Below are 16,193 nucleotides of genomic sequence, written 5' to 3' on the forward strand. Positions count from 1 at the left end.
CAGCATTACCTACCATCAGTGAATGGTCCTAACAAGTCAAGTAAAGCTGTAGCAGCAAAATCTCTGAGCATAATATATTAAGAAATGTTCTTGGTTATAAATTCAACTATTCATTTGGATGAGTAATAGTACGTTACTTCTTTCTAAAGGTAAAGGCGGTTTCACTTTAAAGGAGCATAGTGTAGACAAGAACAGATCAGGCCAACTATGAGCTCTTGACCTGTTTTAAAATTAAATATAACAAATCTTGTCTTTGGACACCCAGATCCTCATGCTCCATTTGTGCCTGAGATGCCCAACAACCTGGTTGTGCCCATGGAAGCGTCTGGTGTTGCCATCTCCTGTCGTGTATCTCACCCGGACTCTCACGTCGTCTTGAGGAGCGTCCCCAGTGGAGAGGAGATGCCTGCCTTCTACGACAATAAGATGGGTTTCTTTGGAAACCTCTCTCCTGGGCAGTACCAGTGTGAAACCACTATAAACGGCCAGACAGTCACCAGTGCCATTTACACCGTGAGAGTTGAAGGTAAGTTGAAGCAAATACAGACGTAGTGTAATATAGTCTTGAATCATGTGGGTGTGTTTTATGAAAAGATCCCAGAGTTTTTCTGGATCTTTACCGCATGCAACAAAAATGTGTTTTTTTAAATTCTTTTTGAAATTAGAATGATTAAGAGCTATTATGACACTAAAGTGACAGAATAAAGATTTTATGAAAGAATAACTACACAGCTGGAAACACTAGGTTCCATCATCTGTTTACCACGGGGTGATCTCACTGCATGAGAGCCATGACATTATGCCATTATTAGAGGGGGGATGACTTAACATGCCTGTTTTCACTCTCTATGTATGTGTGAGTGAGTAATGACGACTTACTGAGCCACTACTCTGGGATAAGTGAGGTCATGGTAATCAAGTTTTCAGTATCTGGGGACCTGTGAGATGGCAGTGCTGATATCTGCTCTCTGGTGGTCCCCCTGTAGCTCCTGAGGATGTGGAGGACTTTGACGTGGAAGTGAAAGCCAGTGATGAAACAGTGACGGTAGGACAGCCTTTCTTCATCACTTGCATCGGTCCCCCCGGCCTGGGCTTCGAACAGCAGTGGCTTCATCCTAAAAAACAGGCAAGACACAACCGCTTTCCTCTCTGTGTTTCCTAAAGTTTCAATTTAGTCGTCTATATGGCTTCATCCGCCTGTCTTGTTAGTCCAGTTCTATTTCTTTAAAGCCCTTGTCATATTTCCATGTCATTTCCTACCCAGCAGCACCGTAGCCTTAAATAAGCGGATAATGGTTTTGGACTCAAACCTAGCAGTGGCAAGTGGAATATAGCTCAGAGGACGGTCCTTAGTGGTTACAAAGTATGTGTTAGGAAAGCAGCAACTGAATGTTGTGTCTTTACTGTGAGGATGTCAGCCCAACTGCTCACTGTGGCAGTTAAGTCAACGCCAAACACTCTGACTGCAGAGTTCTGGACAAATGGCTTGAGGGAAGGAGGAAGTTCAAAAGACGGGACAGAAAAGGATAGTAAATCCCGTGACCCCTGTGACTTTGAGACATGTAGGACAGATGCTGTCTGCACATGACAGCCAGCTCAACATTTTATGCTTTTGAAGTGTTATTTACAATGATCTGAAAGAGTTTCATGCACAATTTATGTTTGTTTATATTTATATTCAGATTCGTAATCGATGCAGCATGTTGGCAGTTTTTCTGCATGGGATTCCTTTAAGTCCTTTTCCAGAGATGGTCAGGCTAGGAACGCAGGACTCCTGACTCCTGGTTTTGGTCTCAGCTGCAATTACAGGCTTTTAAAAGGCTCTGTGATCCTGATTTATCTCCTGTGGCCTAGCAAGTGTTTTAACCATTAGCCTTCAGCAGCACGACGCACAGTTTCGGATAAACTGTACCTGTAAAATGGAAAAACACTGGGAGTTGCAATATTCAAATATCTTATTACCAAGGTGTATTTTTTTACTCTGATGAGGAGAATCCTAAATCTATACTGTTCTTCTGTTCTTTTAGGCTGCAGAAGCAGATCAGATAAAACAGGCTTTACCTGACCAGGTCGTCTACACCCTCAGTATCACAAAAGCCACCTCTGAGGACAGTGGCACCTATGAGTGCTCCATCACCAACAAAGTCAGCGGTGATGTCAGAGTCAGCAGTGTGTCTGTGACCGTCTTTGGTAAGTCTTCCTCCAAAAATCTTTCTTGGATACCTTTAGTGATTTTTCAGTAAAACTGTAATAGTATAAGTGGTCGAACTCCTGACTCACAGTCACTTATATATGTTTAATATTCTCATCATCATTCAGTTAAATTATCTATAGTTTCACATATGTGCACAAGGTGCTTTTCGTGGTGTGTGGAAGTCATTTTCTACTATCCGACCATAAAGCTTCACCTCTGCTTTCAACATCAGCTACTGTGTTTTATGGGATGGCTTCACCAGATGTGTGTCAGGCCTTCATTTCACCTCAGACCTCACTCTGCCTCCATCCAGTTGTTCCTTTGCTCTACTGTAGCTCAGTTTTTAATTTGCTGATTCTGTTACCAGTTTTCATCTACTGATAATCCTTTTCTAATTCTCTGTTTCTCATGTAGAGGAGAATTCCTTTGTGACTCTGGACCACAGCGGGATTCTCGGAACAGAGTTTGTCAGCATTTTAGAGGAGACAGAGTTTACCATCCTCATTGATGCGTACCCGCCACCCAAAGTGATATGGCATAAAGACGGCAAAGCCTTACCAGGGAATTACTATATTGTCATCAGAACTACCCACGTTGAAGGAAATCGGTGAGAGTACAGATTATGTTTTATTGTGACATTAAGAGGCATGACTTCTACTTTTCAGCTCTGACAACAGTTTCTAGGTATAAATGTATGTTGTAAATAAAAGGGGTTAGCCTTCATATCTGGTTTGAAGTTGGGGCCTTTTAGCTATGGTTGGTGCAAAAACTGGAGAATTAAAATAACAAATTTTCAGTTTTACTGGAAGTTATGGCTGGGACAGTAGCTTTCTAGAGGAAATGTCCAAAATATAACCTACCATAAAACCAGAAAAGGTCGATTTTAGACTTTCAATCAAATAAATGACATACCAGTGAGCTTTAAAGTTGCATGTAGCAGAAAGCTGCAGATACAAACTAACTGTTTTCCCCTATGTATGCTAAGCTAGTGGCCGGTAACTGAAGCTCCATATTTAGTATACAGGTGTGAGAGTGGTGTCAATTTTGTCATTTGCCTCCCTTCAAGAAATCAAATTTCCTAAAATGTCAACATGTTCCTTGAAGTAACAACGGTGTTTTCTTTATTTTGTTCTCACAGGTATCAGAGCATTCTGACATTACGACAGCCTCTGGAGAAAGATAATGGAAATTATAGCATCACTGCCAGTAGTGGCTCTCGAACTGCTCAGTTCTCCTTTATCCTCAAAGTGAAAGGTAAGATAGATAGACAGATAGATAGATAGATAGATAGATAGATAGATAGATAGATAGATAGATAATCTCCGACTGAGCATTGTGTGTGTCTTTTTTTTTCAGCCACTGCTGCAGCGTTGATCCCACCATCCTCAGCTCCTGTGCTGCTGCCAGAGAAAGAGGAGATGGTGATTCCCCTCCACACTCCTTTTACATTGACATGTCGCGGAGAGGCAAAACTGGCCTGGGAAACGCCACTGGATGTGCCCGCACAAACGCAGGAGGACAACAGCGGTTTGTTTGTCACCACCATCACTGTGGACAGTGCCACAGCAATGCACACTGGTTACTACACATGCTTCTACAGTAGAAATACCACTGAGGATACAGACGACAGCAGCATCTACATCTATGTGCCAGGTATGGGCTTCACAGCAACGTCGAGCGGGTTAGTTTTTATTATTTGACTTTATTTTCTCGTCTGACAGCTTTGTTTCATTCCATCACAGATCCTAATGTTCCCTTCGTACCATCACCGTTACCTTTTGGAAACCATGTCCTGTCCGACCACGAGGAGATGGAGATCCAGTGTCGGGTGTCTGATCCGAGTGCTAACGTGACCCTGATTAATGTTGACACCCAGAAGCCAGTGCCTAGTGTTTATGACAGTAAAAGGGGTGCTTTGGGAGTATTCACGGCTGGAACCTATGTCTGTAAGGCCCTCATAAACGGAGAAGAACACTACAGTGGGGAATACATCGTCCATGGGTGGACAGGTGTGTGTTTTCTGAATATTTAAAATGTCAGTTAAATCACTCAAAAAAGGGACATTTTACATTTAAGACCTCAACTGTCTGCTTCATGTTTTTTGTTTGGTGCATCTGTGCCCTGATATGAGCATATTACCAATATCAGTTGTTGTATCTCAGGTGGTGCTGCACTGCATGTTGAGCTGAAAGCCAAAAGGACAGCTCTGCTCGTAGGAGAGACAATCATTGTCACGTGTGTGGCTCGAGGATCTGAGATTCTGGAAGACCACTGGAAATACCCTGGAAAACTGGTGAGGGCACAAATCATTCTATGCAGCACAAAAGACAATTTTAACTTGATGTGTGTTTTGGTTGAAAGGTGGTTTGTAACTCAAAGTGCCTGATGATCCTTTTTGTTTAACAGGCTAATCGTGCAATTAAAACCGTGCATGAGAACAAGAGGGATCAGGAGATTCTTTACACCTTGACAATCCCACAAGCCTCAACCAAAGACAGCGGCATTTACTCTTGCTCCATCACAGATATTATGAGTAATGAGAGCCAGACGAAACAAGTAGCTGTTCGAGTTTTCGGTAAAACATGTTGATTTTGTTTATCTACAATAAACATCACATGGCCTTTTATAGTCTTTCCTTCTTTTAGTGATGAGTCTCTGCTGATCTGTCGAACTCTCTTCTTTCTTAACAGCAAGTGAGTTTATGTCCATCCAGCCGGAGTTCCAAGAATATGAATCTGCAGAACTTGATGAAGTCCGGGAGTTCAGGGCTCAAATCAGCTGCTTTCCTAGTGCCCGTGTCACTTGGCTGAAAGACGGCATCCCACTCAGTGATGTGACAGCGGAGATCTCCACCAGCCTCCGGCAGATCAGTGAGACCAGGTGAGTCTGCTAATGACAGCAGAGCTAATGACAACCTCAAACATTCCCACACATCAACTGGGCCTCTAATTAGGGTTTAGTGCCACTGTGAACATCTAGGACTCTCCATAGTTATTGCTGTTTCTTGTGTTGTTCTGTGCAGCTACATGAGTGTTCTCACCCTGATTCGGGCCAAAGAGGAGGACAGCGGGAACTACACCATCCGAGTGGAGAATGGAAACCAAAGTCGTGACGCCAGCTTAATGCTGGAGGTCAAAGGTAAGGAAGAGGAATTCCCCAAGCCATTCATCATACTTATTTTGCTTGGATATTGCTCTGACAAACTTTTAGCTTCAGTTCCAGTCCATCTTTCTCTCAACTTTACAAACACTGCTATGCTTACCCCGTTTGTCGGACTGTGTTACAGTGCCTGCAGTCATTGTGGACCTAATGGACATCCACCATGGTTCAGCCACAGGCCAGTCTGTGGTTTGCATTACGAGAGGGCAGCCCACTCCTGTGGTGGAGTGGTTTGTCTGCAAGAACATCAAGCAGTAAGTTCATAACATTCATCTGGGCCAACAAAAAATTGTACCTATCTATGTACATGCAGTCACGACATGCATTCATTGATTTGGTTGTGTTTCTCTCTTCCTTTTTTTTGCCGTCCAGTTGTGCCAATGACTCGTCTGCTTGGGTGCCCCTCCCTGCCAACTCCACAGAGATCACAATGGACTCGCACTTTGATGAAGACAGTAACCTGGAGAGCCAGGTCATGTTTGGTCATCTGGAAAGCACACTGGCAGTGCGCTGCCTGGCCAGGAACGAAATGGCTGCCGTCAGCAGGGAGGTCAAACTGGTGTCCAATGGTAAGAACACACCAACGCATTTCATCACATCCTCTGAAGTGACTTTCTTTTTTTTTTTTGACCCAGCTTTGAATTGACATTTGACGTTGTTGTTTTCACCTTGTTGCGTCCAAAGTTCCTTCCATTTCTGACACTCGGGGTGCGACAGGCTTTGTAGGGGTCTGTGGTCAGGGGGAGTTAGTGCTGTCAGTGTTGCAGCAGCTGTCAGCTGATGAGTGTTTGGTGAGACAGCTGATAGCAGGCTACGAGGAAGAGCTCTTAATGTGACAGCTAATTCAGGGAGGCCAGAGATCGTTAGGCCATTTGGTCCTTCCAGATGAGCTTTACAACTTCAGCCTCCCCGTTAAACCAATGCCTGGCCTCCTCCCCCAGCCCCCACTTCCATGTTATCTTTCCAGCATACCTTTTGGGGCCTAGTAATCTGGACACCCTATGGATTTAACTATCTCTTAAACCTGACAGAGGATATTTCTTGCGCAACTCATCCAGTGTACTACATTGAAGGCATTTCAGCAGCTGTGTGACACACATGTGATAAAGCCATTCTCCATCTAATCTATGTGACCACTGACTGTCCCCCCGAAACAGGCCCTCATCCTGAGCTGACTGTAGCTGCTGCTGTGCTGGTGCTCCTGGTCATTGTCATCATCTCACTCATTGTCTTGGTTGTTATCTGGAAACAGGTATTGTTGTGATCATTTGACATTTATTCCCACTTTTCACCTGCTCACTCATTTCCTCAGTTTCGGCATTTATATTAAGTGTTGCAAAACTTGTTTTGGGAGAAAACTAGCCTTGCAAGATAAAGCCTAAAATTTCATATTGTTTTCAGTATGAGTTATAAGATTCTTAATGTACAATATGAGAGGCTACACATTTTAGTTTACTTTGGTGCCCTGCCTGCTTAAAAGCCAGTCGACTCACATGCAAATTATGAAAAAATTTATTTTGAGCCATTAAATAAAACTACATTTCTGGGTGTATTTTGCAAGGCTCAGAGCAAATGATCCAAATAAGAAACCATGTAGTTAGTCGAAGGACTTACTTTGACATTTTGAAGTTTAATTACTTGTTTTTAACATGTTCTCTGTCTTCCAGAAACCACGGTACGAGATCCGCTGGAGGGTCATAGAGTCCGTGAGCCCAGATGGCCATGAGTACATCTATGTGGATCCCATGCAGCTTCCTTATGACTCTAGATGGGAGTTTCCCCGTGACAGACTTGTGCTCGGTGAGCTAACTGTCATTTTCAATGTGCTAACGCTGTAGTCTCCTGCTGGTGGCTCTGCAGCCTCCCTGCAGGGATGTTCCAGCCAGGATGTCTCACTCCGTCTTTGAAGTGAGGCTGTGATAAACTAATCTGGATTGGGCAGTGAGGTTTTGCTGGCTGGGATTTGGTTTGACTCAGTGATCAAGGGGACATTCAGTCATTGAAAGAGTCACAGCTGAGAAAGCACAAGCATCCAAAGTGCATGGATGCATTTCTGTGGCTGTGTTTACACAGTTTCTTTTGTTTTTGTTCCTAGATAATTGAGCATTTCTTGCTTTCTTGTGTTTCTCAGGTCGTATCCTTGGTTCTGGAGCCTTTGGGAAAGTGGTAGAAGGTACCGCCTATGGACTCAGCCGCTCTCAACCTGTCATGAAGGTGGCAGTGAAAATGCTGAAACGTGAGTTTAACAGATTACAATTGACAAGGCTTTTAAGCCATGTCGCTGCCAGTCACTGACATTACAACAGTGATACACATTAGTTATGAGGACCAGTTAAAGGACAACAGCTATTAATACTACTTCAAAACAGTAAATCAAAGTTTTCAAACTGTGAAGTGAAGCACAGAAAAAAAGTTCAATTCAGTGTACATTGCATGGTTAGAGGATTGTTATCTTCAATATCCATTTCAAACTTTCTGGAGAATTTTCACATTTTAGGTTTCTTGTAGTGTCAAAGTACATCAGTGATAGGAAGCTGTCAATAACTTACTTGGCATGCTTTTAATGGTGCTAGTTTCTCATAAATCTGGGGAGTTGGACGACTTTGAAGATACTGTCATAATTAATAAGCTCATAGAACACTGTAATACTAAAATCAATCAGTGGCACAAAATATGATTAGGGCTCCTAAGCGGTTTAATATTAGAAATTACCAAAAAAAACACTGACAGATAGATTTAGGTAGAGCAACACTAAATATGGCAGTAGATCTTATTGATATAGAATGTGGTACCTGTGGGAGCACCAGAAGAAAAATATGCCAAAGAAAAAGTTGTAAAAATACAAAACAATTTCCACAGTATGAATGACTGATGTGTGATTGGTTGGTTGTCGGTGGTTTGATTGTGTGCAGTGATAGTCATGGCTGCTTTATCTTCTTCCAGCCACAGCAAGATCTAGTGAGAAACAGGCCCTGATGTCTGAACTGAAGATCATGACTCATCTTGGACCTCATCTCAACATTGTGAACCTTCTGGGAGCATGCACCAAATCAGGTGAATAATAAACACACACAAATGGGTGATACAAAAACACACTCACTCGCTCACTGGCTGTATAATAACAGTTTAGAATAACCATTGTTGCCTCTCCCATGTAATTTTGTCACTGCTTACAAAGACACACACAATAACGCCCACAAACAAGCACACACAAGCACTCATTCTGATTTGGCAGTTGTAGACATTTACAGCTGTAACAGCCAAAAAAGATTGACAGCCCTGCCTCAGCTCTTGGTGGGTGTGGTATTTTAATAGGCCTTTTATGGGAAAGTGGAGGCTTGCCCTCTTCACTGTGCTTTTAGCCTTTACGAGCCTCTGATAAGATTAGCCTGCAGACTGACGCCGATGCATGACTTTATCTGCTGTGTTGTTCCCAGGCCCTATCTACATTATCACTGAGTACTGCTTCTACGGGGACCTGGTCAACTATCTGCACAAGAATAGGGAGAACTTCCTCAGCCTGAACCCAGAGAAAAATAAAAAAGAGCTGGATATCTTTGGAATCAACCCTGCAGATGAGAGCAGCAGGAGGTACAACATTGTTTCTAAGCATAAACGTGTGCATTTTCATGTCAATGTTTTTTTTTTTCTTTAATCCCCTGAATTTAGTAGGAATTTCCTGATATTTTGCGGGTTGTTCTAATAATTATCATGGTTGCAAAATGACAAAAACAAACACATTTGAATATACTTTCTCCAATCTCAAACAGCCATTTACAGCACACCATTTACAACAATTGTCTCACCCACAACCCACACTCACACTCTCCCTCTGCCCCCTAATCGGTAACTCTATCACCATTTTGTCCATGGTTGAGGAGATCGCCTGGCGTCTTCGCCTAATCAGATCGCAGTCAAAAGTGGTCTCAGCTTTCAGCCTAATTTCATTGCTGTGGAGGTACCTGTTAATTGTGTCTGCCCAAATGTTCATGGTGAAACAGCAGCCCTCTCTCTCCCTCGCTCTTTGAGCCTCATCTGTGTTGATGGATGACTCACAGTGACCACACCTCAGAATGACCATAACATAATTTAATCCTGGCTACCATGTTAGCCTCAACCACATCTTCCTCCAACCTCAGCCAGAGGGAGGGAGAGGATTTGAGGACACACACACACACACACAGTGAAATACACACAATAGGGGACTGACTGATTGACGTATAGATTCAATGTGTTCTCACCAGGTTACATGCCTCATTAAGTCCCACAACCTGTCATCGCTAACAGCATTGCTCACCTGTTTTTGCTCACAGTTATGTGATCCTGTCCTTCGAGAGTAAAGGAGACTATATGGATATGAAGCAGGCTGACAACACTCAGTATGTGCCCATGCTGGAGATGAGCAACGCCTCCAAGTACACAGACATCCAGCGGTCTAACTACGACCATCCACCCTCGCAGAAAGGCTCGAGTGGTAGGCACTTTCGCTCTTCCTCTTCTCCCTGTCCTCAGAGTTACTGGTTTGTACTCGCTTGGCCTTGGCGTTGGATTTGAGTCAGTGTTGGTTGAGGGGTACACCCTTGTCAGAATTTAGGACTGGTACAGCCCTGTAATTACATGGAGAGGATAATTGTAGCACATGCATAATAATGCCAGGTTTCTCCCTGCCATTAGTAAAAGCCAGGTTTGAGCAGGCAGTACTATATTTACAATACATGATGAACATATACTCGAGGACCGCCTCATTGTGTGCGCATGTGTTTTCCAAACCAGAGTGCGAGATGGACAACCTGCTGTCCGACGAGATGAATGAAGGCCTCACCACCACCGACCTGCTTAGCTTCACCTACCAGGTGGCCAAAGGAATGGAATTCCTCGCTTCCAAAAATGTAAGTTTTAAAAGTTGGTTGTTTTTCCACAGATCTACAACCTCACATTCCCCTGCTTCCCACTGCACTAATGGCAGGTTGTAGATTTTATGCTGTGTCCTATATGATGACAGTCGTGCCGGCCAAGGGGGGACTGAGGAAATCAGCGGTTGTGTGATAAGCAGTCCCGTGAAGACTGCTGAGCCCACTCAGGAGAGAGGCCAGGGGCTGAATATAGTAGCAGCACAGCCAGAGTTAGAATTACCAGGCAGGGACATGCTGCAGCCAGAAGCTATTCATTCAGCTTCATAGTTATTATCCCTAAATATCCAGTGGTCACAGCCATCCCTCCAACTGGCATGTTTACACAAAGGCTATGCTTTATAAAGCAATATGAAACAGCATTAAAAATGAACTTGGCTGAATTGAAATAGACACAGAAATAGATGTAGTCAGTAGCTGTGGGAGCAGAATGTGTTGGTTTGAGAATGGATGGGAATGAGAATGAAAAACAACTGTACCATGCATTGAGCTGCTAACTTTGCTTAATCTCTCTGTTAACAGTGTGTGCATCGGGATCTCGCAGCCAGGAATGTCCTGCTCTCTCAGGGCAAGATAGTGAAGATCTGTGACTTTGGACTGGCCAGAGACATCATGCATGACAACAACTATGTCTCCAAAGGGAGTGTAAGTCTTTCGTCATATATCATATTATTCCTTAAACATGCTGCAGTTCTTCATAAGGGTTTTGATTGAAAATGTCCTCTCTGTTATTACACAGACTTTTCTGCCAGTGAAGTGGATGGCACCAGAAAGTATTTTTGACAACCTGTACACTACTCTCAGTGATGTTTGGTCCTACGGCATCCTCCTCTGGGAGATATTCTCCTTAGGTGAGCCTCTGCAAAATTCTTTTCAGGAAAATAAATGCCTGAAATCCAAGTATATCAGTAAACTCATAAGAATATGTCTTTGTCTGAAGGTGGCACCCCATACCCAGGGATGGTGGTAGACTCAAGCTTCTACAACAAGATCAAGAGTGGATACAGGATGTCAAAACCAGAGCATGCACCACATGATGTGTACGTGATCCCTCACAGGATGGTTATGCTGTTATTGTGTTTTATCCAACGCTTCCCTCTTGTCATGTAAAACAGGGGTGGGCAACCCTGGTCCTCGAGGGCCACAATCCTGCATGTTTTAGATGTTTCCCTCTTCCAACACACCTGATTCAAATGATCAGGATCGTTATCAGGCTTCTGCAGAGCTTGATGATGAGCTGATCATTTGAATCAGGTGTATTGGAAGAGGGAAACATCTAAAACATGCAGGACTGTGGCCCTTGAGGACCAGGGTTGCCCACCCCTGATGTAAAATGAGGAATGCATTGGGCTGTAAACTCAGAACAGTTTGTTCTGACATCAATCACATCAAAATTACAAGGCGCAGGACAGGTTGTACCGTATCTGTAGTGACATTGCCTGTTTTTGCTTTTCAGGTATGAGATGATGATGAAGTGCTGGAACAGTGAGCCAGAGAAGAGGCCTTCTTTCCTGGGTCTGAGTGAAAATGTGGCTTCTTTGCTCCCCTCCAGCTACAAGAGGGTGAGTCTCCTTGTGACCTCTCATGTCCTCAGACCTCTGCACATTCATAACACCTGCTTTTTAAATTTACCACCTCAGTTTACCTCATTCTTTACCCCGTAGTTGGACATTCTGTTCTTGTCTTTTTTTTTTTTTCTTCATTTTCTGGCTGTTTATTGGCTATTTAAGTATCATTTGGCGAAGCAAAGTACAGGTTGAACATAATTTAAATACAGTCTTAAAGTAGCAAGCTGTTCATTTAAAACCCCCTCGACTTCCTCTGTGTCTACATTAGGAGTGTTTCTGCAGGCTCACTATGATTCTTTAAAACACAAACCTACAAGTGATTAGAGTGCAAATGCTGCAGCTGGCTGTCAGAGTGGCTGGTCTCAGTCTAGGTAATGACGCAGCCCCAGTTCTCGCCTCCACCACCCAACCTTAATTACCCCATTAAACTCCACACCACACATGGCACATCAAAACGGCTTTACCTCTGCCTTCCTCGCCGTTTTAATGGCTGGCGGCAGAGGAGGTGGGACCAGCTCTTTTTTAGCACCTCAGGCTTTCATGGGATCTGTGATTTTCAGTTTGGATCGCACCATCCAGCTGGCGACACAGCTAGTGATCACACACTCTCGTACCACACTGCTACCTCCACTGCTGTGGTTCTGTAGAGCGTCATTTAATCTGTGCTTCTACTCGTAAAGATTTTGCCGTATCATCATTGGTTCCATGCAGCAAGATCAATGTGATGTGTTTAGATTTCCACCATCTAACTGCATCTAATTTGTTTTGTGTCTGTCTGTCTTGTGCAGCATTATGAGAGGGTGAACCATGAGTTCCTGAAGAGTGACCATCCCGCTGTTACTCGCGTGTGCATGGAAAATGACGAGGACTACATCGGCATCACGTACAAGAACCAGGGCAAGCTGAAGGACAGGGAAAGCGGTTTCGACGAGCAGCGGCTGAGCTCCGACAGCGGCTACATCATTCCTCTGCCAGACCTGGACCCAATATCTGACGAAGAATATGGAAAGAGGAACAGACACAGGTAAATGGACCAATCATCTTCTTCTACTGAATTATACTGTATCACACCACAGATGGAATTAACTCGTGCTTTTTTTCTCGGCCCTCGCAGTTCTCAAACGTCTGAAGAGAGCGCCATCGAGACAGGCTCCAGCAGCTCTACTTTCGCTAAGCGTGAGGGTGAGACTCTGGAGGACATCACGCTGCTGGACGAGATGTGTCTGGACTGTAGTGACCTGGTGGAGGACAGCTTTCTGTGACAACTGCCCAGCCTGTGGAGCTGGAGCAGCAAGGAAAAGGGCTGCAAGGACAAGGGAAACTAGAGAAAGACTTGTAAATCAACCAAAGACTTTGCTGTCAGCCCTCTAGCCCCGCCATCCCCATCTTTGCCCGCCCTTCAGAGGACAGAACAAAACCACTTCACTGTCTGCATGAGTCTGTGGTGACGTACAGTACACCCATCACCTCTCCCTGGACAATGCCCCCAGTTGGGTTAGAGGAGCGGGTGAGCATTGCTGAAGACGTGACTCAAAGAAAGGACTCAAAGAACCACCGAGCCTGTAGATAAAACAGATAAAGAGATTGTCTTTTTATTTTGCAGAGCTTTATTCTATCGGGCATTCTTTAACAGCAATATAAGCAAGAAGGGATGAAGTAAACATGTCGGTCAGCAACTCGCAATGAACACCACAGGACATTTTTCATATGATGTATATTTAACCACTACAGATGCACTATTTAAACTACATGATTCCAATACTAGCAACAGCATTGGCGGGTAAACTCACTCCGAACCTCACCTGCCGCAAGAGAAGCACCTGATGCTGGCACAATCAGTAGCAATACTTGGATTAAAAAGCACAACATTTGGACTATGTGCATTTTTTTTTTGTATATGACCATATAATGTCTTCAACGGTTAAGTACGTGCAGTAATTCAAATTTATTTTTTTACTTCATCATTATGTAAACGTGTATTATTTGTGAATACCAAGTAGATATCGACCATAGCTGTTTGAATGGTTATAAGAAAAAAGCTTCTGAGTTGCATGCATCTTTGCATCGTCTTACCTTTTTGCCCAAATACAAAAGCAATCATTTTTATCCCCGATAAAGGCTTCAGTCATGTTTGTCATTTGGGCTTTATCAAGCAAAGTGTGATTGTAATGTAAATAGCTCCAGAGTTGTTTTATAAGAGAGAATTATTGGGATAACACTCAAGTATTTTTATGTAAGCACATATTAAGCTTCTGCACCCTTATCTGCCCTGGTGAAGCCGATGCTTTTGACAAATCCATTACAAGAAAGGAAATATTTCCTATTTCCAACAAGAAAATACGGTAGTTGACTACCGTAGTTTTAGTTAAATTAGCATCCATGAATACGAGAGGCATGGAAATAGAAGAGATCAAAGAAAGATAATCATGTCAGTAAATGTGTCACTATGGCCAAAAACAAGGAGGTTATTATTTCAATGCTTTACCAGAAGGTTGTGTCCTCTTGTCTCATATTTTATCTATTGTCCTGAAGTCTATTAGCAGGTTCTAGTTATACCGAGACACTAGATGAACTGGAGATTCATGTCGATCTGATGTCATACATCAATTATCTGTAGACTGTTTGTGCCCTCCGTATCTTCCAACTGCTGTGCCACTGCCTCTGCCTCTTCCCATTGACTGTGATATAAACTGCAATCAGTTGTTGCACTTTCCTTTTTGTTTTTCTTCCGTTTTGTTTTGGATGTTTGCAAGCAAATTAGCCAGGCTGAGCTAACAGACAAAAGAAAAGAAAAAAGAAAAAAAAAGCCTTGGATGTTTATAGCAGCGTGGATGTGAATGTTTGTGCTGCAGATGAGTGATGTGTTGTTGACGGTACCCTATCTGTAATAATAGGTAATCACACCCAGTACGATGATTTAATACTATGTTCCATTATTTTACATCATGTACATTCAGATGATTTATATTTCAATAAATGATTTATAATGTAAAAAAAAAGCCCTTTTTTAAAGTATTACACAGCCACACAGAAACACCAGCAGTAATAAATGAACATGATTTATAAAGTGCTTGTTTGTATGGAATAGGGGGGAAATGGACAAATAAAAAACCCTGATGTCCACAAAGACGTGACTGAAGATGCAACATTCCTGGATAAGAAGAATGAGAGTATTTTACATTTATATTTATGCATTATGTATTTTCATCATTCTATATTTATGTGTTTATATATCCGACAGCGTAATATATTTGCAATATAAATCACAAAACCGTAGAAAGAAAAATGCTTTCTCCCTTTATAGGTGATCCGTCAAATCCACACAAACACTGGCACGTGCAAACAAGCAATAGTGGAAGAAATATCCAGATCCTGTAGTAAAGTAAAAATGCTGCTACATCAAGTAAAAGTACATTTTCTACAATTAGATGTCCCCTGTGACTGACACTGTACTGTATATGGCACCAGTGGTTCTGCCCTCTCAACAGGTTCTTAAGGTTAATCTAACAGGCAAGAAAGGAGAAAGCTTCTGTTGTTTTACAGATCTTTTTGTCGTCTTTGCTTTTGTTGCCTCAAATAGTTTTAATTGAAACCATCTACAAAGTTTAAAATGGAAATCTGTCAAGAGATCTCTAGGACATGCAGCCTTTTGGTATTATTATTATTGTTGTTTGTAAGGCGTCACAACCTTACAAGGCTGAGAATCACTGTTTTGCAAGACAATGATTCTGATTAAATTTGCCATTTTCTGTTTGCCAGCCTCTGTAACCCTTTTGTGAACCCAAAAATACTGAGCACCCCAAAGACATCACTTACACAGGATATGACAAATAGTTGTTATGGAGGAGGGATGTGTACAGATAACTCACAAGTTACAAGCTGAGAAGACAGTGACTCGGGTTAATGACACTATGTTGTGAAACAAAAAAAAGAAATACAAATTTGAACAGAACATAAGACATTCAAAGAAATAATACTGTCTGTCTCAACATTTACACCAATGATGTTGAGCTCTCTTGATTCTGAAATGCAGTGTCCAGTGTGTTAAGCACTTAAATTAGCTTCAAATTGAATAAGACTTTTTCAAAATTGGCCTTGTGGGAGTTGAAATAGAGCAACTTCTGGTTTAAATTTGAATTTGAAAAATGTCATAGAGGGACTTAGCATCCTCAGTAACCACCAAACCACTCCAATATTGTGCATATAAGTGGTTTATGAAATATTGTCCATATAGGTACTTATACTAATTGACACTAATGATGCAAATTATCCTACATATGCAGGTGAGCATCTGGCTGTTTCTAAATGATGGGGACCCTTACTGTACTTTTCTAACATCCAACTTTGTTGAGCAGTCAACAT

General features: G+C 42.6%; 1 protein-coding gene across 1 annotated transcript in view; it reads left to right on the plus strand.

Annotated features, from left to right (window-relative positions):
* The window catches only part of pdgfra (platelet-derived growth factor receptor, alpha polypeptide), an 18,698-nt gene extending 3,868 nt beyond the window's left edge, over window positions 1-14,830 (plus strand). The window contains exons 4-29 of the mRNA XM_008299324.1: window positions 266-526; window positions 987-1,126; window positions 2,028-2,190; window positions 2,609-2,801; window positions 3,333-3,448; window positions 3,551-3,847; window positions 3,937-4,203; window positions 4,357-4,487; window positions 4,601-4,769; window positions 4,885-5,074; window positions 5,217-5,332; window positions 5,481-5,607; window positions 5,726-5,922; window positions 6,511-6,605; window positions 7,021-7,153; window positions 7,485-7,589; window positions 8,297-8,407; window positions 8,791-8,944; window positions 9,667-9,827; window positions 10,127-10,242; window positions 10,786-10,908; window positions 11,003-11,114; window positions 11,204-11,303; window positions 11,720-11,825; window positions 12,620-12,855; window positions 12,946-14,830. Coding sequence (XP_008297546.1) covers window positions 266-526; window positions 987-1,126; window positions 2,028-2,190; window positions 2,609-2,801; window positions 3,333-3,448; window positions 3,551-3,847; window positions 3,937-4,203; window positions 4,357-4,487; window positions 4,601-4,769; window positions 4,885-5,074; window positions 5,217-5,332; window positions 5,481-5,607; window positions 5,726-5,922; window positions 6,511-6,605; window positions 7,021-7,153; window positions 7,485-7,589; window positions 8,297-8,407; window positions 8,791-8,944; window positions 9,667-9,827; window positions 10,127-10,242; window positions 10,786-10,908; window positions 11,003-11,114; window positions 11,204-11,303; window positions 11,720-11,825; window positions 12,620-12,855; window positions 12,946-13,093 — 4,067 coding nt within the window. The 3' untranslated portion in view covers window positions 13,094-14,830. The remainder of the gene's footprint in view (window positions 1-265; window positions 527-986; window positions 1,127-2,027; window positions 2,191-2,608; window positions 2,802-3,332; window positions 3,449-3,550; window positions 3,848-3,936; window positions 4,204-4,356; window positions 4,488-4,600; window positions 4,770-4,884; window positions 5,075-5,216; window positions 5,333-5,480; window positions 5,608-5,725; window positions 5,923-6,510; window positions 6,606-7,020; window positions 7,154-7,484; window positions 7,590-8,296; window positions 8,408-8,790; window positions 8,945-9,666; window positions 9,828-10,126; window positions 10,243-10,785; window positions 10,909-11,002; window positions 11,115-11,203; window positions 11,304-11,719; window positions 11,826-12,619; window positions 12,856-12,945) is intronic.
* Window positions 14,831-16,193: the final 1,363 nt, after the last annotated feature.

Source organism: Stegastes partitus, unplaced genomic scaffold (genome assembly GCF_000690725.1).
Source record: "Stegastes partitus isolate 25-593 unplaced genomic scaffold, Stegastes_partitus-1.0.2 Scaffold30, whole genome shotgun sequence".
Classification (NCBI taxonomy): domain Eukaryota; kingdom Metazoa; phylum Chordata; class Actinopteri; family Pomacentridae; genus Stegastes; species Stegastes partitus.